At 44.3% G+C, this 25,771-nt stretch overlaps 1 protein-coding gene across 2 annotated transcripts; it reads right to left on the bottom strand.

Annotated features, from left to right (window-relative positions):
* Positions 1-1,408: 1,408 nt before the first annotated feature.
* Positions 1,409-22,577, bottom strand: LOC149354260 (prostaglandin E synthase 2-like). 2 transcript variants are annotated; one of them, XM_089583233.1, is made up of 6 exons: positions 22,263-22,577; positions 21,781-21,990; positions 21,467-21,666; positions 20,401-20,613; positions 3,447-3,564; positions 1,409-1,656 (listed from the first exon to the last, which is right to left on the bottom strand). In XM_089583233.1, the coding sequence occupies exons 1-6, from the start codon at positions 22,551-22,553 to the stop codon at positions 1,507-1,509; spliced, it is 1,182 nt and encodes a 393-aa protein (XP_089439359.1). In that variant the 5' UTR covers positions 22,554-22,577; the 3' UTR covers positions 1,409-1,506. The 2 variants fall into 2 exon arrangements, with proteins under 2 accessions (XP_089439359.1, XP_089439360.1); XM_089583234.1 differs by lacking the exon at positions 21,781-21,990.
* Between the last annotated feature and the right edge of the window lie 3,194 nt (positions 22,578-25,771).

A 25,771-nucleotide genomic window follows, 5' to 3' on the forward strand; every position in this document is an offset into this window, starting at 1 on the left:
CACATTGTCTCCCAGAGGCAGCAATTTTATTTTTAATTTGGTTTGATGATTTGATCCTTTCCAAGTGTGATAAGATGCCCCATTTTGCTAACAGCGCTATTTATGTTCTCAACTATTGCAGTTCCATACATTAAACGAAAAGTGATGCAGTGATACAGAATCTGAAGTCCTGCAAAGTAGTATTTGCATATAGAGCATGTAAGTGTGTATACGCTATTCACAAACTGACTAAAGAATGCTGTTGTGCTAAAAACAAAGGCTATGCAGAGGTGAAACTATTCGAAGTTTATTTTCTTCCCTTATTAGCAGCACATTATATATCAAGTAGACAATACCAATCAGTTATTGAACCATTATTACGCGCATACTGAAGGGTTTTGGTGACAAGAGTGCAAGATGCACCCCTCCACAGAAAAAAAAAGAGCAATGGAACAATGTGTCACCATCCAGATCTTTTTTTACCAAGCACTAAAGAAAAGCTATGAATGAAGATATTTTGTGATATGAGCACAAAGTTCAACTATGCACGTTGTGCATCGTGCACAGGTGGTTAGGTCATCCTTTCTCAATGTTTTGTTCAAGAGTTCTGATAAGAAGGGGAGGATTCTAAACAATAACAGCATTATTGACTAGTCCACTCAGCTATTTATATGTCTGTGTGGCATTTTTTTCTTGTTCCATTTTTTTTATTTGAAAATGAGTGAAACATGCTGTGGTTTATACTGCTGGCAATATAGTAGTGTTGATGGTAAAGTGTGTTCTGCTGCTCCAGAGTACAGAACAACGCTGTCATATGCAAACTCCAACAAACTGAAAAACTACACGAAAGCTCTGCGCTTTTAGTAAGAGGCACCACTTTTTGCCTATGCAATGCACACCCTCGTAGCTAAGCTGCCAATACATCATGTGCAGTAAGTTAAGCTGAGTTCAACGTTGCACAAAGCAAATAGGTACAGTCTTTGCCAAAAGTAACCAGGCTGCATGGTTTGCTTCTCATTCGTATAGGACAGCCCTCACAGCTTCCCTAAAGATCAAAAAGTTATTTGAAGGTGAGGACAGGGGTCCTCCTCACCATACAGAGATTCAGAGCTTCAGGGCTAGCATAATAGCTTTAATATATGACTGAGAAGCAAACCGTGCAGCCTGGTTACTTTTGGCAAAGGCTGTACATTCTACTTCCGCACCAGACCGCAATTTAAAGAACAATTCCTAAAATACACAACGGTGCACATTAATTTTTCGTCCTCTTATTATATGCTACAAAAATGCATTTATAAAACAAATTTCCAAACAAATAACAATAAGTTCTGACCTAAATGAAAATAAACGTGCATTTCCTCCTTTAAAGCAGCAACAAGAAAAGAGGTGGTTTTGGCATTTTGAAATGCAAAAATGAATAAGTCACACATGCAGGTAACCTATTTTATTAACACTGCCATAGTTTTATGGAAGTCCTGGGCAACAATAGAGATTAAAAACGAATGAAATGCAACAAATGCTACCAAATCAGCATGTCATGGCACTCAAAGCACGAATCCCAGCATGACTTGATGTAGCTTCTTTCATGCGGTAGAACCAATCCCCTATCTTGGTGTCTGCCAGCATGTCCTCGAATGCTGTGCACCCTTCCACGGAGCTCAGCACCCCGTAAACAGCCTGCGCATGGACAAGGATACAATCAACACAAGGTCATGGACAACATAACGTAGGCCTAATTTCTGCCCATTTTATTTACAAATTACCTGAACAGTCCTTTCTAAAGAGTTGGAAATTCAAATGGAAATGTTTTGTTATGAAGTACGCTTCCTCCTGCCCAGAAGGTGCACATAAGATGACAAAAATAGTCTTGATTTCAAGCAATGCATACACAAATTCATTTCCACAAAAATTCAGCCATAATAGAAGCAGTTTTCTTAATGAAAGCCTAGAAATATAACCCAACAATAAAGTGTCATTAAAACTGAAAGAAAAATGCATTCTGGTTTGTCCCAATGCAGCCGTATGGAAACATAATTCCACTGGAACCAATGAGCACCTTCCCATAGTTGACAGGACTGAAAGTTTAAAGAAAGTACAAGTGTGTGCTTCTTTGAGATGAGCCTGCAATCAAGCAACACATGCAATGCAGGTAAAAATAATGCACCACATGTGACGATCACATGCAGTCTTCAGGTTACGAGACATGTTTAAACGAAGATAATAACAATAAGGTGCAATTTTGTAACCTGACATCGGGGCACAAATCACGGCTTTCCAGCAACTACTTAAATATTTGCATTCGAAACGTAACACAACGATTACTGGCTGGTTCACAAAAAGGAGCAGGAATTAGCTTTGGAATGTATAAGTCCCTTCTGTACATACAGTAAAACCATGTTAATTCGAAGTCACTTCAAATCCAGTATTCAAATTCAATATTCAAATGAACCAAACACAGCAAAAAAGAAAAGCAACCAAGGCAAAAACTTTGTCGCAGGAATGAGCTGCTTTCACTGGATGAACTCTGTGATTACAGCATAGTGCCGCATTAAATACGACCCCCTCACTCGTAGCCCCAGCTGGCCAAAAAAAAAAAAAGACTCCAAAATAAGTCAATGCATACCCCCTCCACCTCTCCCTTTTTGTCTTGCCGCTGCACATAGTTTTGTACAGCTCTTTGCAGGATGGTATGCCGGCGTACACGCAATTCAAAGCAATAGATGCGTAACAATGAGATCACAAAGCGTGAAACGAATGAACAGAAAGGTTTTCTGTGTGGCACAGAATGACGCAGCAGTTTCACCCCTGGAGGTTCCATTGTACTTCCCCTCCAAATGCATGTCTAGGAAAGAGGCTGTGGAGAGTGGGGAGACTGACTTATATTGAAAAATGAAGGGGCTGTGGCTGATAAGGAAGCTGAACAGTTAGAAATACTAAATGGCTTTATCAGGACTGCTGAAGTAGAAGCATGGCCTTGTTTTGCATGTGTGCCATTGTTTTAGTGGTGCAGTACCAAGTTCACCCCCTTTTTCTTTATTCATCATCATAGAAACATATTTTCCTGATCGCAAGTTTAACCCCTTAGCTATTTGCCTTTTACAGAAGCACTGCAGAAGAGAACAAAAAACACAAATGAATTTTTCACCACTCCAATGAAGTTCCTTTGAAACAGAGTGATCCAACCAAAAACTTTGCATACAAAAACAATGCTGACCAGGCTTTTCACTGAGTATCTAGCAACAATATCACTAATTGTACAGTCTCCATTTCTGAGCACACATTCAGGCCACCATGACAACATGAATCAAGTCAGTAAAGGTTTAATGTGCTACAACTTTATAAAGCATCTTTTAAAACTCATTTTGACTATTCCAACCAGCAAGAATAAACACATGTAGGGTCACCCAAAAAAGAAGAGCCGTAATTATGCACGACTAACAGGTGATCTTGTTTACGCTATTACTTACCAAATCAGCAAGATTCGGATGACTGCCTCCGTGAAACTTGCGCTCCTTGCCCACTGCAGTTGTCCATTCACGACAAGCGTCTCGAAAACTCTCCCTTACATCATCTTTCAAGTTGTGCCTGTAAGTGCAGCAATATATTAGATTAAAGATGGCTCACAACTTGAATTAAAAGCACTCTCAAAACCCACAAAGTGAATGTTACCAAACCTTACCATAGTAACACCCCACATGTAGGTACAGTCTTTGTCAAAAGAAATTAGGCTGCATGGTTTGCTTCTCGTTCGTATAACAGAGCCCTCACGGCTTCCCTAAAGATCAAAAATTTCTTTGAAGGTGAGAACAAGGGTTCTTCTTACCATACAGAGATTTAGAGCTTGAGGGCTTGCATAATAGCTTTATTATACGACTGAGAAGAAAAAAAACGTGCAGCCTGGTTACTTTTGACAAAGACTGTACATGGACAAGAGTCAAGTAAAATTCGAAAGCAAGATTCACACAAACACAATGACCTGTTGACTCACAGCTAGCTTTCACAAGCTGTACAGCCAAAATGTCAGAAAAGAAGCACAACTCTGAAACTCCTCCTATCTTCTTTCCATACCATGCCTAATAAAACTTCAATTTAAATGATTGTGCAAAATGTTCCATTCCGAGCAATCCGGGCTGCTTCTGGACAAGTAACCCCATTCAGTATGTTGCAACAGGACTGTACTGACCCGAAAAATGAGGGTTCAATCCCGGCTATGGCGGTCGAATTCTAGAGGCCCGTGTACTGTGCGATGTCAGTGCACGTTAAAGAACCACAGGTGGTCAAAATTTCCGGAGCCCTCCACTACGGCGTCCCTGATAGCCTGAGTTGCTTTGGGATGTTAAATCCCCATAAACTAAACTAAACTAAACTTTAGTTAAGAATTTGGTTTTTTCGTAAGCCGCATGAAGGAGCATTTGTAAACTTCGCACAAAGCCTGTCAACACGGGGCAATTGCGGAAACATGGCGCCCAAGGTGCCATCTTCTTGCACTGACCTTGCTCAGCAGTGACTGCGCTCTCGCGATTTCGCAGCATAGACACTTGACTTGGTAGGTGCAAATGACAGCTTTGTGCGAAAAAAATGATGTCCATTCATCTTATTTTAGTTTGGACAGAGATGATTGCCCCTCCCAGCTCAGACTACTGACAGGTGCCCGCCTGCAACTTTCATTTCCGCCGTTGCAGAGGAGCTTCACTAGTGAACCTTCAGGGCCTTTCTGAAGGTACTGGGCACGGTCTGAACAGATCCGTTCCACTAGCAGTGTAGTGGACAACGTTATCTGCAAGACGGCCTGGTGTCCACTTTGGCACTGTACTGCGGAGTAGCCCAAAGTGATACGCACGAGTAATTTATTTTCTTTTTTGGTGACCAAGAACTTTAGCACAAGGAATTCTGTAACTCTGAATACTCATTTTTGGCATAGTAATGCACAAAATGAGCATTCCAGATTTTTTATTCTTTTGTCCTCTGACTGCCTACGTGTAATAAATTTGTGACTTTTTGTGGAAGTCATTCAAATTTTGCCAATCAAATATCTTTTCTTTTGTAAGCAATATGAATTGTATTTTCTTTGTATCGTTTAAAAGAGAATTCCATTAGCTATACAATGATGTGTCACAATAAACAAAATGTTTTAAACTAATGAGCAAAAAAAATGTTATTGCCACCACCCTGAAATTGCCTGTTTTCCAGCAGTAAGGTAAGGATTAGGGGTCATATAAATACTGTATATACTCTCAGAATGAACTCGCTTTTTTTCCAGAAAAGTTGACGTAAATTTGGCGGAAGGGTTTGTTATATGGGAAAAAAAAAAGATTTTTTTTTTTTCAAAAGTCAAAATTTCATATCCATCTGCCCAGCCGTCCATCCATGATCAACAAAAGTGTGCAACTGACAAGTTGCATCCTCGTGTTCGTGTCACTGGTTTTTAGAATCATTCGCTCCAAAAAGTGTTTGCTGTATCACAGCGCAATACTATGATTTTGTGACAGCCGATGGTGCCGGCCAATCGCAGCAAGATAAAGTGAACATGCTAAATACTAGCCCAGAAGGTCAGATGTGGGTTTTTTGTGCGAGGTGAGAAAAAAAAGAAAAAAAAAGAAAATTTTTAACTACAAAAGTGGGGGCAGGTTTGTTATGAGGGAGGGTCTATTGCACGAGTAAATATGGTAAGTTTCAACACTGCAACTAAATGTGCGCAATGGCTCCACAAAGCACATGGTCCCAATCAGCTTTGAAAAAATGTCTTTACAAATAATGAGTAATTCACAAACAGTCACTAGACACTGTTCTTAGGTCAGGCCGCCCATTCTTAAAACTCTACACCATAATACAGTGGTTCGCAATCTTTTTAGCCCCGAGAAACCTGATCGGTTTTTAAAAAAAGCTGAGGAACTGTGCATGTCTTGGCTTCTGTCCATTCCTGCCTGACATGCATGCATGCAGAAAATTGAAGGGGACACTTAAGCTCTGCCTTAAAGGTATATGACGTCATAGTGTAATGGGTTAATTCCTATATATGCCGAATTGGTCTGTCTATACATTTATAGATCCCTGGGAGTCCTCATACCCCTTCCTGGCGCAGTGGTGCAGCGGCTCAGCGATGCGCCACTGCCCTGCGATGACAGGTGCTCCCAGCGGTGGGCCCTGTACGGTCCAGGTCATTAGCGACCAATCATTAACTGCCACCTGCCACGGTGGGCATGCAGTGCGCTCACTCTCCGGTGGGCAGGGTGTGATGACGCCACAAGGTCACGTGACCTTGGTGGCCCACCTGCCTCCCAGGTTGCTTCTCTGGGGACCACCTGACAGAGTCATGCTCGTGATTCTTCGTTCACAACACCGACAACACCTACACCAGATTTTATGGACAACGGGGCCTTTAATGCTATTGCATTAAAATGGGCGTGCAGAGGCACGGCCCCTCAAAAAATGTACAATTCAATTATTAATGACTCGATATAGTGATGCAGTATACTATAAGCAATTAAGGTATAATTAGTCCCAAAATAAAGTGGGTAAAAATAAGGTGGGGGCTGAGCCATGCATGAATTTATGTGCTCTGGGAACCCAGTTTCAAAAACCCCACCATTATGAACAGTGATGTGAACAGTGACAGAATGGCAGGCCCTGCATGATTCTAGTGACACAATGCTGTTTCCAGAAATGCGCAGGGGCTGAATTTAACACGTCGAGAAACACCAGCGTGCCCAAAAAATAAATATTTTGGGCACATAACATGACACTGCTATCACAGCTGAAAGAGTGTGCGCAAAGAAGAGCCATGCCTTCTTTTCGCACACATGCAGGTTGGAGCGAGGCAGCACCGAGAGATCCTTTATGAGAACTGATGAGTGGAGGAAGAAATGAAATGACAGCAAGAAAATGCAGGCACTGCAAGTTAGCCGATGTCAGTACCCCAATACCACTCCCCTGCAAAGAAAATGTGCCCCAGTGTGGGAAGGCAATACTTTGAGACAAAATGCTGGGCAGCGTAAAGGAAATGATTTGAAATCTCCTTTAGCTCTGTTGACAGCTCATGTTTCAGGAAAATTCTCACTAGCTAGTGTTTCTATATGGCTGCTTACTGATGTGCACACGCTGCACACGTTTGATAACACTATTTTAGGGAGACTTAAAAAAAAGAAAAGCAGAAAAAAGCTCACTGTTTCACCATGCTTGCATGTATGTCTGTCTTGCAGGGCAACAAAACATTAATTTGAGGTATTTCGGGCACAGTCACCATTTGCTAACCTGAACACCCATTTCAAACAATGAGTGTTCATGTAACAAGAAGCAAGCCAGGCCTTCTGTTCAACCTGCCAGAAGAGCTGCCTGCGAGATATGAGATTTCATCCACGCTGTTGTGGAAAAGCATACACAGGCTAAACTGGATGCTGCACAATCCAATGGGTTTTCCGAGAATCCCCCAAGGTGGTGTAGATTTGAAATTAGAAAGTAGTTACTCATTAGCATCAACCCAAGCGCAGCCATACTGCTAAAAGGAAAGCTATAAGGCTTTGGAGTGAAAGCTGTATAGCTTTCCTTTGTAGCCATATGGCTGTCCTTGGGTGGATGCTAATGAGTAACTACCCCTTTATTTCAAATTGACTCCACCTTAAGGGATTCTCGGAAAACCCAATGGCCTAACAATGCTCCAACTTCTAGTTGCTGATCAATTTGATCTTGTCCCGCCATCTGCTAACAGTCCGGGATAGTTTAACTGGTAGAGAGACTGCCCTGAAGAGGCGCTGGTCTCGGGTTTGATCCGCAGACCACGTTGAATTTTTCAACATAAAAGTTTCTGTGAATGCCTATAGCTTTCCTCTGTAGCCACATGGCTGCAATTTGGCGGATGCTAATGGCTAACTACTCTTTTATTTTGGAAGCTGTATAAACGACTGTGCACAGAAACATGACAGAAGCCAGCAGTCACCAAATCCAAAGAGCACAGGGGATGTATATTTTTTTTTTAATTTGCATTTTTCATCAATAAGAGATTAATAAAAGCAGAAGAAAAAACAACCACATGCTGCCGGTGGGATCCGAACCCACGCTCTCCGAATTTCGCATCCAGTGCTCGACGAATTGAGCTACGGTGCTGATATCAATATCTACGGCACTGATAGCTACCCAATCTTCTGCTTTCTGGGGTATTTATGTGTAGTGTAACCGAACCTTGAGAATGTAGCTTCGAGCACAGAGAGTGAACATAGGGGATGTCATCTATTCTCCCTGGGTTCGGTGATTGTTGGCTTCTGTCATGTATGCCATAATGAGCACCTTTTTTCATTCCCTTGTCAGCTGAATAGTTTGATGAGGGCCTCGAATCTGGATGTCTTGATGCCATAGGTAGCATAAGAGGGTTCTCACATAGCTTCCACCCTCGCCGTTCGTTGACGTTCCACGTCACACCAGCGGTAACTCAGGACATACTACATCCGCCACTTACGAACATGGGTGGCGCTGATGAACACTCTCAAGGTTCGGTTACACTACACATAAATACCCCCAAAAGCAGAAGATTGGACAGCCGTCGCTGTAACTCAATTGGTAGAGCACCGGACGCAAGATTCAGAAGTCGTGGCTTCGGATCCCACCAGTGGCATGTGGTTGTTTTTTCTTCTCCTTTTATTAATCTCCCACTGATGAAAACTACAAATTAAAAAAAAAAAAAAACACATCCCCTATGTTGCTTGGTTTCAATGGCTGTTGGCTTCCGTCATGTATTCCATAATGAGCACCTCTTTCCATTCCCTTCTCTGCTGAATTGTGCACACAAACGTCACTTAAGGTATACTGTAACACATGCATATGTCAACCATGACTGCATAAAAAAAAACTTTGGGTAAGAACCAAGAATTTTAACTGCACAATAACAGCAGCTAACCCCTTCAGGCATTGCATTCACATTTGTGGACGTGAAGTGAACAATATTAAATTCCTGCGTACTTGGCATAATGTCCACAAATGTGGAAGCAACAAAAATGCGCTGAAATTTGAAAAAAAAAAAAAAAAACTCGTGTGACTGTTTTATAATTCACTTCCAAAGGGTCTCCTGTCCATTTTTTATGCATTAAATAATTTTTCCTCTTAGCAGATTTATTGGTACCTCAAGTGGTTAAAATTCTGGCACAGCTGCAACTAGAATAACTGCGCAAGAATTTTTACTGTGCGACCAGTGCTACTGTCACTCGAAAACACTGTTCTGGTTGGTTTATGGGACTTAACGTCCCAAAGCGACTCAGGCTATGAGAGACGCCGTAGTGAAGGACTCCGAAAATTTTGACCACCTGGGGTTCTTTAACGTGCACTGGCATCGCACAGTACACGGGACTCTAGCATTTCGCCTCCACTGAAATTCGACTGCCGCGGCCGGGATCGAACCCGCGTCTTTCGGGTCAGCAGCCGAGCACCATAACCACTGAGACACTGCGGCGGCGCGAAAACGCCGTTCTGGGTGGCCAAAGCGACCCATCCACCAACACCCTTAATTCACCTCCTTACCCCAGCCTTGCCCACCTTCACCCTCCAGAAGCACCGCTCACCACTGACCCACCTAACTCCACCCTTCAGAAGACCGCCACTCAATAGAAGCCCACAAAGCAGCACAGCAAACAAGCGACGGCGCAGTCGAATTCAAAGACACAGTGGGAAAGTCAGCTGACCTCTAGAAGCACCACCCACCAGCCACTTCCCCACCTCACCTCCCTAGCAAGGGGGCTGCCCACTTCACTTCCCCACATGCAGTACCCGCAATCTTGACGCAGCAAATGCAAAAGCATGAGATCATTAGTGAGCCACAAAAGAGCCAAAATGACATGATAGCGTTAATTGGTTTCTGCAGCAGCCTGGGTCCTCTTTGCATATCACTTTGCAGACAGTCATTCTCTACTTCAAAGATCTCTGGGAGTCCTTATACCACTCCTGGAACAGTGGTGCAGTTGTTAAGAGATGCACCACTGCCCTACGATGGCAGATGCTGCCACTGGTGGGTTTTGTGAGACCCATGTTGCTCTTCCCAAGCAACTTCTCGCGGCCAGTCATTAATTTAACTGTCATCTGCCTCCTGCCACAATGAGTAGTTCGCGCACAATCCGGTGGGCAGATTGTAATGAAGTCACGAGGTCATGTGACCTAGGAGGCCCACCTGCCACCTAGGCTGTTCTCTGGGGATTTTTTGCTCACGCCATTGCTGGTTTTTCCACTGTTTAGTGCCCTTACCGCTTTCGCATTAAAAGCGAAATTGGTGCAACTTCCAGGCAACAGGAGGTTGATTCCACGCAGTTCATGGAATCTCACCATCCAAGTGTCTGTTACTTTTAGTGCAGTAGCACTACTAGGCGCATTTTCCAATTTCGGGCACACAACCGTACGTGTCTGAAGCCTGCTTTGTGGCAGGTGGCCTACCTGCCCACTGGGTTGTGGGCAACCTGCCAGGTGTGTACACCTGGCAGGTCTTCACCTGGGTGAAGGCCTTCAAGGTAAATGCTTTCCAAGTAAAGACCTTTAGGTCAAATGCCTTTAGCATTTAGGGATCCTAAGTGCCCACTGTAACTAGTGCTACTACACAATATTCCATGCTTAGCGATGCTAAACCATCTACTATTTTTTTTAAACTGCACCATGTCAAGAAGCAGAACTCGCAGTGGTAACATGTCAGTTTATCTTTTCTGTTGTGAAATGTAGTCTCTTGTAGGATTTAATAAGCGCGCATGTTTTGCTGATCAAAAAAATTTGTTGCTGGGCAAGATGGTTCAGATCTGAAGGAAACATGTGAGCGCTAACTCTTCACACAGACATGAACAAGAAAGGCAGTGGACTAATGGGCTCCCATCTCAACTATTTCCATTCTTGCTCATGTCAGACTGAAGTGTCAATGCTAACACATTTCCTTTGAACTAGCATTTTATAGGAGACTGTCATAGTAAGTCAGGTGCATAATGCTCTCTTCTTTTTTGTGCTCAGTCAGCTAACTAAAGTGTCTATGCACCGAAGTTTTGCAATTCCTTCATTTTTCCAGATTTCTCCCATGTTTTCTAAATGAAATCCCTTGACAGAACTATCACATAGAAATGCATGATGAAAGTCACTGTGCCAGTATAAGGCACAGTATGATAGCTGGTTAAAGTGTCAACAAATTATATTTTTATATTCGTTGGTCACCAAATTTCAACAAGAGTCCAATTCTAACACCCTGTTTTGAAAGTAAAAGAAAAGTACTAGCATTTCCCGAAGACACGAAAAGTTGGCTTTGGCACGGATGACATTCGTCGGCACCGTAGAGTTTTCACAAAATTTAACGCATGATTCGCAACCATGACAAATGTGCAAGTGCCATGGAAGCTGCTCATGCCCACCTAGCATCCTGCCACATGGAAATAGTTCATGGAAGTGGACAGCACATCATGCCATGCAGAAAAACTTTTTTTTCATACTTTTCATACTTTTGTGGTATACAATGCATCTAAAATGTGCAGCTATGCTAAGAAAACATTTAATTATCAAGAACTGGGATAATGAACTTGCATTACCAATGGCAAATGGAGGCTAAAAAGACAACTGTGCTGAATCAGTAAATCTGCTATATTCAGTTGCCACAACATATATATGGATCTATATGCTCTTCCTGGGTGCTGCACAAGGCAGTGTGCGCACACACAAAGCCGGTCCTCATACCACACAAGCATACTGAATCATTATAAGCAAAACAGAATTGCGAACTGCATACTGCTGTGCACTCATTACACTGATAAGTACACATCATTTGAAAAATCTTCATTCCTCCAATATTTACTAACATCTTGAGGTAATAAAAAGGCTTGAGGGTTTACACTGAACAAGCATAGCAGAAAGATTTGCACAGAGCTGATGCACAGCACAAAGGAGAACAAGAAACACTGTCTATATTTAAAATGCATTTTTTCAGCACAAAAAAAACCACAGAACGAAGAAAAGAGATACACGCGGGACGAATGCTGACTACAACTGATGTTCATTGGCACAAACAAACGTATATACATAGCAAGGTTTAATACCCCACCTCACAAGCGCATGCCCCGCATATTCGCATCCGTGTTAACAAGTTTAACAACCCGGAAGGTTCACTTAGGCACACGTGTCATTCTAGTCTTTATATATCGTAACTCCTTGGACGACATAACAGATGCAGTACTAACGCATTTATCACCTTCAATGTGTCTCTCAAGGGCGTCAAAAATTTCCCTGCAATTCTGCTGCTTGAAGCTTCGCAGCACACGTGTGTTGCTCAACGCTGGGGTGCACGAAGGCCTGGTAGGGCTAGGGCACCGGCTGCAATGTTCAGGCAGGTGGCTACTCTTTACGAGGGACTCGACTGCTCTGCGGTGTTCTGGCAAGCTGTCGTTTCGACACCTACCCATCTGTCCAATGTAGCTATTTGCAAATGACAGAGGTATCTTCTACACGACCCCCACTATACAGGGAACAAAGCAGGTCTCATGCCTCTTCCTGCATGAGGTAATGCCAGTGCTGCGCCCGTTTACCTTGAAGCATAGCCACGACAACTTATCAGGAGCAGAGAACATGACTGGGACGCCGCACCTCCCTGCAACCTTCTTAAGGCGGTGGGACAGATATAGGGAACGGCAACAGGCCTTGCTTTCTGGCTTGCTCTGGCCACCCTCATTCCCTCTTCTCCACTTTCTGCAAGTTTGTTCGCTACAAACGCCAGAAGTTCGTTCAGGTAGCCCGCATTTATCTTTCCTCTACTTTTATAGATTTTAACGGCAAACCTTTCATTCAGAAGGCGGGGGTGTGCATTGGTTCTTGCATAGCGCTTGTTTTAAGCACAACATCTTTATCAAATGTGACAAACATATTAACACATGCATTGACACAGCTACAATAGCTAAGATTTTTAGACATGTGGACGACTACCTACTAGTTGTCAGGCTTAGACTCAATTGAAGATAGGGACGATGTGGTCAGAAGAGTGCTTGACGTGTTTACGATTTGTCCGAAAAGGCTTAGTTTCACATTTTAGATGCCAGAGAACAATACCCTTCAGTTTCTGGATGAGTGTTTGCTTTTCCAGGAGGCACAGGTATGTTGGAGTTACAGTCTAAAAAAGAAGTTTCAAGGTACGATTCGGCCCATTCGAAGCTAGTGAAAAGGGGAATCGCCAGTAACTGCCGACGCGCTGCCCTCGCAAAGTTGTGTGCACACCTTACGGCCACTAGTGTGCAGCAGCAGCTCGGGCGGTTAAAGGACACGGGCTACCCGAACGAACTTCTGGTGTCGGTAGCTGACAAAGTGTTGCGGGAAGTGGAGATGGGGAACGAGGGCAGCCAGAGCAAGCCAAAAAGCAAGGCCTGTTGCTGTTCCCTATAATCATGGTTTCTCCCACCCCCTTAAGAAAATTGCACGGAAGCGCGGTGTCCCAGTCGTGTTCTCTGCTCCTAATAAGTTGTTGCGGCTATGCCCCAAGGTAAACGGGCGCAGCACTGGCATTGACGCTTGCAAGAAGAGGCATGAGACCTGCTTTGTTGCCTGTAGAGCAGGGGTCGTATAGAAGATACCTCTGTCATGTGCAAAGAGCTTCATTGGACAGATGGGTAGGTGTCGAAACGACAGCTTGCCAGAACACCGCAGAGCAGTCGAGTCCCTCGTAAAGAGTAGCCACCTGCCTGAACATTGCAGCCGGTGCCCTAGCCCTACCAGGCCTTCGTGCACCCCAGCGTTGAGCAACACACGTGTGCTGCGAAGCTTCAAGCAGCAGAATTGCAGGGAAATTTTTGACGCCCTTGAGAGACACATTGAAGGTGATAAATGCGTTAGTACTGCATCTGTTATGTCGTCCAAGGAGTTATGATATATAAAGACTAGAATGACACGTGTGCCTAAGTGAACCTTCCGGGTTGTTAAACTTGTTAACACGGATGCGAATATGCGAGACATGCGCTTGTGAGCTGGGGTATCAAACCTTGCTGTGTATATACTTTTGTTTGTGCCAAAGAAACAGCAGTTGAAGTCAGCGTTCGTCCTGCGTGTATCTCCTTTCTTCGTCCCGAGTTTTTTGCGCTGAAAAAATGCATTCTACATACCAAGCATAACTAGCCTGTCCTTCCCTTTAACAATTGTCTATACTGAAATGCCAGCAATTGCTAATGGGATTAGTAGGTAAAATTTCACTTCAAAACACATTGGCTCAACAGATAAATGTTCACTGACCCTATGATTAGAACAATGACCTATCTGTATGCCCTATATAGCAGTGCACAAGACTAAGCCATCATGTAGAATCTGCGATACGCTATTAAAGCCAACAACGCACATTAAAGGAGCATTTCAGAGCTAATAAGGCACTCCAAGACATGAGATGCGTACAATGCACCGTTAATTTACTGCCACAGTTCAAATTTGGTGCCACACCATGAAGGGATACTGAGGACCAACTGAAGTTGGCCTGAATGAGGAGGTGTTCTAATGACAGAGACGCTACTTAACTGAAAATAGAACTTTTATAAGCTAGAAAGGGCAAAAAAAATGAAATAATGGCCACCCCCGGCTGTTATCATAAGCAAGCCAATGAGCATCAAGAAAGTTCCTTTCTTTTGTAGATCTGAGGTCAGGCAGCATCGCCATCACTTCCAAACATTTGGATTAGGATTTGGATTATTGGGGCTTAACGTCCCAGAGTGAGTGAGGCTATGAGGGACGCCGTAGTGGAGGGCTCCGGAAATTTCGACCACCTGGGGTTCTTTACGTCAACTTCCAAACAGTGATCATGGCAAACAGTGATCATGGCAGCCTATTTGGTCTTTACGTCCCACGTTTGGGTAAAGTAGCGTGAAATTTTAGATGCAGTTTTTTCAGCAATAAATATGTCTCTTTTGCTGCTTCACAAACACCAAATGACCAGAAACAGCAACAGAATAGATGTCTACCAAGAACAAAAGTTTATGGATAGAGTTGTCCTGTGTTTGGCTGCTTTACTACTGCACCACGGCAATGGTCTACATATGCAGTTCCATCTGTAGCAATGATCTGACTACGAAGCATTAGATGGAATGGACCGATTTGCCCAACAGGCAAATCGGTCTAATAGTTTGATTCTTCGACAAACTTTTTGATGCGGCAACAGAATTAAAAAATGTTACGTTAAAATAAGAGAATGGAATCTCCTCTTTTTCAGTAGCACAACCCTTTTCAATGAAGTCCCCACCAGCTGAAATGCACTTTCACCACTGGTTTACCAGTCTCTGAATGTCACCATTGAAAAATATGGGCAGCTGTCTTGCTTCAATCGCCTTAAAGCTCAGACCTTGTGCCACCGGACTTCTGGATGTCTCCTAAGATGAAGCAACATCTTAAGGGTACATGTTTCAATACAGTGCACCAGTGGTGCTGTCAGCAGCCACCGTCATTCTTCCGCAATAACATGCAGAGACAAGTGCAAAGGTGGTGGAAATGCATCACCGCTGGGGGAGGCCATATTCAAAAGTGATGCACTCCAGAGAGAGAGGACATACAAAGCTTTAAATTTCAATTCACCATCTTTTTATAAATATGTAATAAAGAAAGTTACAGTGCATAAGTGAACACTTATTCATTATTCCTTTCAGTTCATTGCCCATGACAGTGTGGTACAACAGATAAGTATAGTTTTTTGTAGTCTCTGATACCTCACCATCACCAACATTATGCACTAAAATTTTTTGTTTTAGACATCACAGACACCACAACTGGTTAAAAATCAACAAATATATGTGCTTCAATGCAGTTTTTCAAGCAGTTGCACAAAAACTCGTGTTTGCCACATACATCAATTAGCATTTTGTATGAGGCTGTTGCAATATAATGACATTTGACTATATGTATTTGCACCTGTGTGGTGAGCTCAGTAATAGCACTGCAATATGTAAATTATCACATCGCAGGAAAACCTTGTTATATCGGTAATCAGGACAATTCGAGTTGGCAGTGTGGTCCCAGCCAATGCCCACGTAAATCTACGGAGTCAGACGCTTGTTGATTAGAATGCACCTGGGCTCACACTGGTTGTACTGGACAGGCTCCCGACCAGTGGCCATGTCTAAGTATGACTGACTCAGCAAGCTATCGTCCAAATAGTTTTCCCCAAGCTGAAAGTGCATAGTACAGTGTTTCCCAAGCACCTCTGATGTGGGCGTAATGGAGAGCACGAAAATGATAAGAGGATCCCATCACTGATATACAGTCCGACTGCATAGTTTCAGTTTAATTTCCCTGAGCTTTATGCTAGCCAGCGGTGAAGGCAGCTATTAGCCGTGCACTGCCAGCCAAATGAGCACATGCCATTTTGCTGCGTGCCATTTTGGACGCTGATTAGTGTGTGTCACTGGTCTTTTCTATCTATTTTTAAAAGGAGTTTTTGCTATTCCGGTGCTGATGAGTCCCTTGCTTCCATCCACACAGTTCTCCTGTTCATCCAATGTGCCAAGACTGCATACATGTGTCATGCTGTTCGCAGTTTGTGCATCAGAGCCCACGTGAGGAGGCTCTACTGCTGCTGTGTCCCACCATGAAAAGCCACGGAGGCCTTAACTGTTTAGAAGAGTTCTCCTTCAACATTCCCAACAGCACACAGTAAAGCGTTTGACAGAATACAAGAAACATCAAAAGTAGACAATAATCACTCAAGTTATCACCAAATAAATTTACGATGATATGAACAGTTTTGGATGTATTTTGATGGTCAATCAATAATTCGACCTTTGGATGATTTCAACAACTTTCCTGGCCCCTTTATCGGAACACTAGGACTACTCCATCCAGCTTTTACTTTTAGTAAACTAACTAACTCTGCAGATCTTACTGGCTATGCCAATTTTTGTCCGGAAACAAAAGATACATTTATTGCCAAGAAAATTGGATTAATATATTTTCCTACCACTCGTTTAAACTCGCGATGTCCTTATCGAAAAACTCCATGATCCCCATTTGGAAGTGAATGACGTTGTTGCCAAGCCATAGGGATCTGAGCAAGAAAATCTGTCTTGGCACATCAGTTTGCTAGCGAAAAGATTCGTGGGTTAGTGACACATCTATTTCATTTTCTGACTTTTTCTAGGCAATGAAAGCTCCATTGTCACTGATAGTAGCATCTTTGGCATTACAAAGCAGTGATCTATCGACGAAAAACAACTCTAATTTGGCTTCAGCGTCCTTTTCAGTCTAAATTAATTAGGGTTTACTGTATTGAACAAACTGTGAAATTATCCAGAAAGTGAAAGTGATTGCTTTGAGTTAATTCGAACATAAATTTTGAAAGACATTAATATGGCTTTCAACAACACACCATTCATGTTATCATCATTGATGCATTGAATAAGTAAAAGTATGACAAGCACATCCAAACAGGCTGCTTTAATGGACAATGCTCTTTTAAGCTTTGTCAGCTAGTTACATATATAGGTTCTATGACACATAAGCAGATAAGGCTATCGTGCACCCACAGGGCTAAAATGCCTGCTTGTTATACTAAATGGACTAAATCTATAGTTTAAAACATTCGACCTAAAAACACAAGAAAAATCAACAAGAGCATTTTCACCTAGCAGCAACACTGGGTGAAAAGTTGTTCCAGTTTTGTACATGAGAGCAAAATGTGGTTTTGCCCTCTCCTGTAAAAATCCCAAAAAAGGATTGATAGTATTCCAAAATAAATAAATAAATAAATGCTAAACTTTGATGCAAACCAACAGAAATAGAAATTTTTCCGAAATTAAACAAAGTTCACATACATTTTGAATCATGCACGCAACAGAACAGTTTCCATAACTCTTGTGTTTGTTACTGTGGTGTGGTACAATTTAAAGGGTCCAGCCAGTCCCGCCATATCAGCCCTCAAAAGCATTGCATGGTCTGTAGGGCTGAGGTCGCCTAAGTACAGGCCAGAGTTCTTTGTGGGAACTTCGTTGTTGGGATCGAGGGTGGGATTTTTTGTAATGTTGCTGCAAACGTAAACAAAGAGACGGTGGCAATGGCTACTGCCTTCAGTGTCCGGCCGCCAGTAGCTTTCATTTCAGCTGCCGCTTGGCCACATTTATGTCAGTTCACATCACTTTTCGGGTATTACATCATCAAATAGTCCCGAGTGAATCAGAGCAGCGGGAAAAATTTTTGCAACTTCGAGTCTAACTCTCTTAGCAAGAAAATTCACCCTGCGCTGTGGGACAAGTGGCAACAAGGCCACGAAATGCCGAACAATCAGATTTGGCCAACAAAAAAATTTGATAAGAGTTGTCCTCAGTGTCCCTTTAAAAGCAAAGTGGGAATAAGAATCGTAAAGCCATAAGGGATGCGTTAAAAACATGACAATTCCTTGCAATTCCTTGTGGCTTTACAAGACGAAACCGAACTAGCCTGACAGCAACTCTTGCTAAAGGAATAAGTAGTATGGAAATAACTTTTGAAGATTCTGCTGAGCTATCCTTATAACGTGCATACAGCAATGACCTTAGTTCTTTAGATCTCGAATGCAAATTAGACTTTCATAGTTCCTACTCATGCAACCATTCCATCACAAATCAGGAAGCAGTGCAGCTGCAGGCCCAATTTGGCAAACTTTTTACATTTTAAAGTTCGGACTCAAGCAACTTACACCTCTTAAAAAAAAAAAAGTGCTTAGCAGTGCTTAGCATAATGCAGCCCTTAAATGTTTAAGATTTAACTTTGAAAGTTTAATAAACTTTGCAGGAGGAAAACACGCTATTTACCCTGAAATATGTTTTAACCATGTAGAAAGCATCCAGTCATGAACAAAACCTGTAAAAGCAGCAATGATCTGCTTTAAAAAGCTTCTTTTAGCTTCAACAGCACTTTCACTTCGTACCCCTAGCCCTCTCGAATGCCACTCACCATTTCTCTTCAGAAAGTTTTCCCTGCTTAACTAGTCTATGCAAGCCTGAAGAAAGTCAACAATAGTTTGTTTTGAAATCTGAAACATCAACTGTTAATGGCTGCAAAATTGTAAGGTGCATCTGATGAGTGAAGGAAATGTCCACGCAAGGAACAGTGCAATTTACTTGTTTTTTTCACAGCAGAACACGAGAAACAGAATAAAGAAAATGTGATAAAATCGGTCTGCATGACTACTTTGAAGCATGTGCTGCCAAGCTCACTGTTTTGGTAAATATTATTTACTGCATTTGCTAGTTGTATTAAAAAAGTGTCCCAGTTTAGATGCGATGAGTGTTAAATTTGTCTGAAACAAAAATGGTAAATTCTGGGGCTCAACGTCCTGAAGCAATACATGGACTATGAGGGACGCTGTAGTGGAGGGCTCTGGATGATTAATTTAGACCACCTGGAGTTCTTTTAATGAGTGCTGACGTCGCACAGCACATGGGGGCCTTTTGCATTTCACTTCAATCAAAACAAATTACTGCTAAGATTAGCACGCACTCAGAACAAGCTGCAAGTTCACTGTGTACATGCACATTGTACATAACATCTGAAAGGGTTAACAGCTGCCTGAATTATACTGGAGGCCCCTCCCATGTAACTGGCCTAACTGAGTTCACCGGCTGATGCAGAAATATGCTTCATGAATTCAGTGAAGTTCGGATGGATATAACCTCACCCCCATTCAAGTAAGACATGATGTTGGGCTAGTCGATTCATGATTAGAGCGAAACAAAACTGCGCGAAGACGACGGGACAAAAGAAAGGCACGAATACACACACACAAAGCGCAGAAAGCACTGCGCTTTGTGTGTGTGTATTCGTGCCTTTCTTTTGTACCGTCGTCTTCGCGCAGTTTTGTTTCGCCCCCCCCCCCCCCCCCCCCCCCCCCCCCCATTCAAGCTGATGGGAGATTTGTTACATGGAAAGGCTGCTAGGAAATCAGGTTTCACAATTACTGACAAACGCACATCAAAACAACCATCCAAGCTGCGTAACGAAACAGGCTAAATGCTGAAAATAATGCGTGGCATACAAATAATGAGTGCTTTCAACAAGATGAAACTGGTCAAAGTGTACACCTTCAACGATGCCTTCAGACTTAAGAGAAACAATATCAGCTTCACTCTCATTTCTACTGCTACCACCACGGCCTATTATGTTATTACTAATGTTACTACCATGTACTCTTAAGCATTAAAAATTTAGAAACTACTACAGCAAAAGACAAGGCTAATTTTTTGCTCTAAAGCAACAAAAACAAACTAGTGCAGCACGAATTTTTACCCACAACTGCTAAAAGTCTTTACTGCCAGCACCTGTCCCTATGAATCGCTCAGAGCATATCAGTACTAGAACAGCTAGTTCAAAAACTTGACAGCCTACTATCAACAAGACAGGCTTAAATTTGAAGCCTGGCTTGTTGCAGCAGGTCGGCTGTGATAAGGATAAGATTTTCATCCTTCTATATGTGTGATGCACAAAAGTAGAAGTCACCTTTTCTTGAGCCTCTTTGCCACGAAGTACATCGCAGCAGCACCCACATAAACGACGAGTAGGCGCTCCCAAGTAGGGAAATTTCTCTCCCACTCTCCAACATCGGAGAAGTAGTTGAAGGCCTGTAAAGCTTCCTGCCATGTGCGGTACACATTGGGAGAGAGCACGTGAACCAGAACATCATCTGCCCACATGCGCCATGTTTGCTCCTCCCTGCACATAAGATTAGAAAAAAATAGCATGCAGATGTTCAAATCACAGTGCGGCAAAGGCATCAGTGAAATAAATGACCTGAACAGAGAACCTTAAACAATTATATTTTATCTCACAAGTTGTTAGCAGCACTGTGAAAGGTACAACTTTCTCGTCCAATCAAGGGCACGGGAGACTACAAATAGTACCTGAAATATTTGAGCAGTGTTGTGACTATTTTTCAAACAATTATTACAGTAATTGAAAAGGTAGTTTAAGACGGTGTTTTGAAAATATAGCGAGACTTTCATTCAACTGGTTGAATTAGCAGAGAAAGTCCACATGAACACAGCACTGCGGAGGCTCGCTAAGAAATGGTGCGTCGCCATTCATATACATGGCGCTTGCGAAGTCGGCCGAGTCTCCTGTGTGCAACAGCTGGAGACTGGTGCTCTTTTCTTCCCAGGGATGGAGCTACAAGACACAAGGTGAGAGACACGGAGCAACATGTTCTGCACTGCAAGCAGTTCTGACTAGCTCAGATCGCTGCAGTCTTGAAAGTGCTGCAACCGACTCATGAGATGGAGTATAAGGTGCCAATGCTACAGAAGTGACTGTGTCCGAGCCAGCTGCTACACTTTCTCCTTTGAACTGTCAGCATAGCAGACTCAAGAGAAACACACAGAACAAAGCGTACTGTGCAGAGTCAGCGTTGTGCCACATGCCTCTCTTGAATCCATTTCATTTAGTTCAAACACAAATGCTAATGTGTTGTAAGTATATGAAGCCCAAATAAATTTTATGTAGCCATTGTGTAGTAAGAATAAAATACCGATGTTTGTGCTAGTAACAAATGGGAACTGCACATACTTACTTCATCTCAATCAAAGCTTTTCCCTCAGGAGCGCTGTCCGCCATCAGAAAGTACTTGTTGAATACTTCGAGTGACTCTTTTCCCGAAGCGTCCGTAACCTTGACAGGTTCATACAGGCAGAGATATTTCCTGAAGCCGCCCTTCATGTCACGAAGGTAGCTCTGCAGCATACTGATGATAACCGTGGAGTCATAAATTTGCTATAAACAGAAAACAAAGAATGCATCAGGGTGCAGAAAAAGTGCTACGGTGCCGCCGGCCTAGTCAAATAGTATTTTTGCACATGGTGAATTGAGAATACAGGAAGTACACACCCAGCATTTTCCACCTTCCTCTACGAGCAAGATGGGTACTTTCTTGTACTCAGAGAACTTCAGCTGTTGACGGAGCACGGGGTCGACCTCGACGACGTTGTAGGGGATACCATAGAAATCTAAGAAGGCCCGGACCTTGCAGCAAAACGGGCACGTCTGGTACTGATACATAGTGATCTTGAGACCAGTTTTTGTGGTTGGCCCGTTAACCTAAATGACGAAACGAGCAAAAATTAAAAGAACGTCGTTCTCGTAAGACACACCGTTCAAAAAATTAAAAAGTAAGGGATGCGAATTCATCTACTCGAAGGCCGCTGGCATGACAGAGACCGAGAGACTTTGTTCATTAGGGCTACACTGTCTAAGACGCAAGGGCACTGTCGGAATGAATGAGTACAGCCACGCGTTAAGGCTGTCGGCTGTATCTGCAGACAGCACCTTATCTTAAACTAGAAAAAACATGAGCGCACGGGTTTACTTACAACACGTGAAATTGGCGTCCCGGGATGAGTAATACTTTTCGTATGCAGGGGCGAAAAGTTATCGCCAAATGGATCCTTTCTCAGTTCCAGGCCTCGCATATAAGCGTGACCTATGGCGCCGCTCGCTAATCCAGCCACAGCTAGGAAGCGAAGTTTGCTGGAATTCCATTTTGAGCTCGAGCGAGCAAATGAGCTTAGCTTCGCGGCATGGACGCTGGCATATGTAGTTGCTGGCGAAAAACATTTCGCCAAAGACGCACACCGCGCAAGCTGCGCACTGAGAGCCGCCATTTGCCAAACGCGTAGGTTGTCGATGCCAATCGGGTATTATTTCAAATATAACCAGAACCGACGCTATTTTCGCAAATTTACGAAGCAAACGTAAATTTTATTCGATTGCTTGAATTCCTTTATTAGAATTAGCGGCTTCGTAAAAAATAAATGGTGATTCTAGGCACTATACCTCAACCCATGGTCCTCAACCAAGCCGTAAGGGAAGGGAGAAAGGTAGGAGAGAAAGAACAAAGAGAGACAGTGGTGTGTAGTGGAGGGTTCCAGAATAATTTCGACCACCTGAGAATTTAAACGCACACTGCGATCGCACAGCACACGGGCGACTTTTGCGTTTTGCCTCCATCGAAACGCGGCTCCGCTACGATAACTCTATGCCACTAGGTAGTTGGATTAGCTGGATCATAGAGTTTCTTACTATTACAATGCTATTACTATTACAATGCTATATATATTCGTTTCCTTTCTTGAGTAAGAAACAACCTCAGTGCCGTTGCGATCGCGTGAAAGCTCAGGAAACGGGATCAACAAAGCGTACAAATATCTGTAAGCGAATATCTTTGTACCGAGAGCTACATTGGGCACAGTTTCGGCGTTTCGCGTGCCTCCAACTGGCGCAGTTCTGGGCATGCGCGAGGATCTGAGTGACGACACAGCGCACAGCCGCCGTGCGCCTCGCCACTCGCCTCGCCGCCACTCTGACCGCTTCGCTTCGCCAGCTGTGCGCATGGGCGAGGAGCCAAGTGACGTCACTACGCGCGCCGCCGCCTCGCCAGCTGTGCGCATGCACGGTGGGCGCTACTGCGCATGTGCAAGGAGGCTGCGTCGCCGTATAAATGCAGCGGGCCGCTGGTGCTAGACTGGAGAATCTCAACTCGTCCGACCCCTGAGGTTGCGGCCTGGCCACTGGCCGCCGAGAACTCCCAGGCCGCGCATAAGGCACTGGAACTGCCGTTCCCTGCGCCGCTGTCACGCTGAACTGGTGCAGCTCCTTCCGCGTTTCGAGCGCGACATACTTGCATTGCAAGAGACTTACAAGCGCGCGGAGGAGCCGAAACTGCCAGGATTGATCGGCTACAGCGGCCCAACGAGGTGTGCACTGGTGGTATGCCAAGCAGTCCCGTGTCGTGATCCCACTCACCCTGACGGAAAAACATCGCACAGCCCTATATGTGAGAAACACGCTCCCGCATGATATCATCCCGGTAGAAGACATTGTAAACGACGCAGTTGAGTGCTGTGTTCTCATAGTGCGCATTCGTAACACCAACACCTCAGAGTGAAGTGTATACGTTCGACCAGCTACACAGAGGGATGCAAGTTTTCTCACCGCGCTCACAAATCGACCCGGAAACGATTCCATCTTATATTGGGTCTTCAATGCACAAAATTCCACCTGGGGATGTGCTAACACTGACCGACGAGGACGCCAACTCCTAGCAGCCGCTCACAGTGCAAACTAAACATTATAAACACTGGAAGCTCCACTCGCGTGCAGAGAGTGGGCCAACACAGACTTAACTCTTCTCTCAGGAATGTGTTCCTACCAGTGGAAGTGGGAACCGGACACTCAGGGCTCTGATCACCTTCCCTATAGTTCTCGTCCCTTCATATACGAGAACAGCGTCCTCGTATACAGCGTCCGTGCAGCAACTCGCACATATAACGTTGTGAAGTGGGATGTGTTTCGCGGTTTGTGCCGTGTTGCGCAGCTCATCACGACAGACATTTTCACCCACGTCGTTTCATGCGCGCGTGCGGCCACCGTGCGCTGCACAGTCCCAGCGGGCGCACCGGCGCAGACATAAAGTTCCTCAACCTGCGAGCGGCACGAAGAGTAGCGCAGCGTAGAGCTTCGCGCACTCAAAAACCAGAGCATTGGACTTTATGCAACGCCTGTCACTGGGCACACCTGTATCCAACTCTCAACGACACCCGCAGACCAGGACGGGCATGGAAAATTTTTCATGCTATGTTACACCCCCCTGTTTCCCGTTGTCCTGCCCTGGCCGTCGCCATCGCTCGTGGCATCGACGTGACTGCCGTGGCCGAAGCCATGGCAGACCACTTCTGAACACCGAACGGTGCGTCGTACAGCCTTGCGCTACAAAGCTCACCTGTCCCGGCTATCACTGACCAATTTGCACGCATCATTGATGATTTGTGCAGTGTCGAAATTGCCCCGCACCGCACGAGCTCAACAATGCCCTCGAACGCCGCCGGTATTCGGTTTTTATTCTGTTCAATTGCCTGTGCCCCCCCCCCTATGTAATACCCTCTCGAGGGCCTTTAGGGGTATTCTGTATAAATAAATAAATAAATAAATAAATAAATAAAGATGTAGCCGCAGTGCCCCTGGCGCCGATGGGATCACGTATCAAATGCTGTTCAACATTTACACGTAGCAACGACTAGCCCTGTTCGCAGCATACAACAAAGTTTGGACCACCGGCAGCATTCCTGGTGGTGGTGGAAAACATTTATGTACAGATACACTTCAGTAGGTTATGCATGAGCTGACCCAAAGGGGGACAACCCTTACAAGTACTATAGGTGGAGGTCCCTAGTTCGGGACCCCCATGGCGTCGGCCGCCGCCCGGGCTCGCGCGACCAGGGCCCGTTGGGTCTGCAGGTCAGAGCAGCCGAGCAAGGTCGCCTCGCACTCCTCCCGGGTTGGGTTGAGGTGAGGGGCGATACCAGGGTTGGAGGGGCAGGCCACACCATGTGGTAGATGTCCGAAGACTTCTCCGCCCAATGCGGACAGCTGCCAGAGAAAGAAGGGTGCTTGAGAGCTGCGGGCACAGCAAAGTATTTGTATACAGGCGAAGCAAAAGCCGCTGCTCCGCCTTTGAGAGACCTTTAAAGCGGGGGGAAAGACCGTGGCCAGATTGATAAAGTAAAACAGCGTCTTTGAAGGAGTAACTTCGGGAGTGAATTCTAGCTCCTTCAACGACAGCCGAAATCGCTCCCCTTCATCTCGCCGCGGACATCATTGCTGAGCAACCTCAACTGACGCGGGTGGCAATGTTGACCGACTCACGCGTCGCTCTCATGCAACTGCAACACCCGGAACGCAACCTGTGTGCAATGGCTTCATCAGAAACTGTCTGCTACTTGCGCCCGAGGCTGTCATTTATTCTTCGATGGATACCGTCACACGTGGGAGTGCCTGGGAACGAGTCTGCTGACAGACTGGCCAAGGCTGCTCATTCCAACTC

Source organism: Amblyomma mixtum, chromosome 3, assembly GCF_055824585.1.
Source record: "Amblyomma mixtum isolate Tamu chromosome 3, ASM5582458v1, whole genome shotgun sequence".
NCBI classification, from domain to species: domain Eukaryota; kingdom Metazoa; phylum Arthropoda; class Arachnida; order Ixodida; family Ixodidae; genus Amblyomma; species Amblyomma mixtum.

Coding starts and splice junctions, on each gene's coding strand:
- LOC149354260 (XM_089583233.1), bottom strand. CDS start 22,553: ATGGCGGCTCTCAGTGCGCAGCTTGCGCGGTGTGCGTCTTTGGCGAAA. Junction 21,991..22,262: donor GGACGCCAATTTCACGTGTT/GTAAGTAAACCC, acceptor TTCGTCATTTAG/GTTAACGGGCCAACCACAAA. Junction 20,614..21,466: donor AAAGCTTTGATTGAGATGAA/GTAAGTATGTGC, acceptor TCTTATGTGCAG/GGAGGAGCAAACATGGCGCA.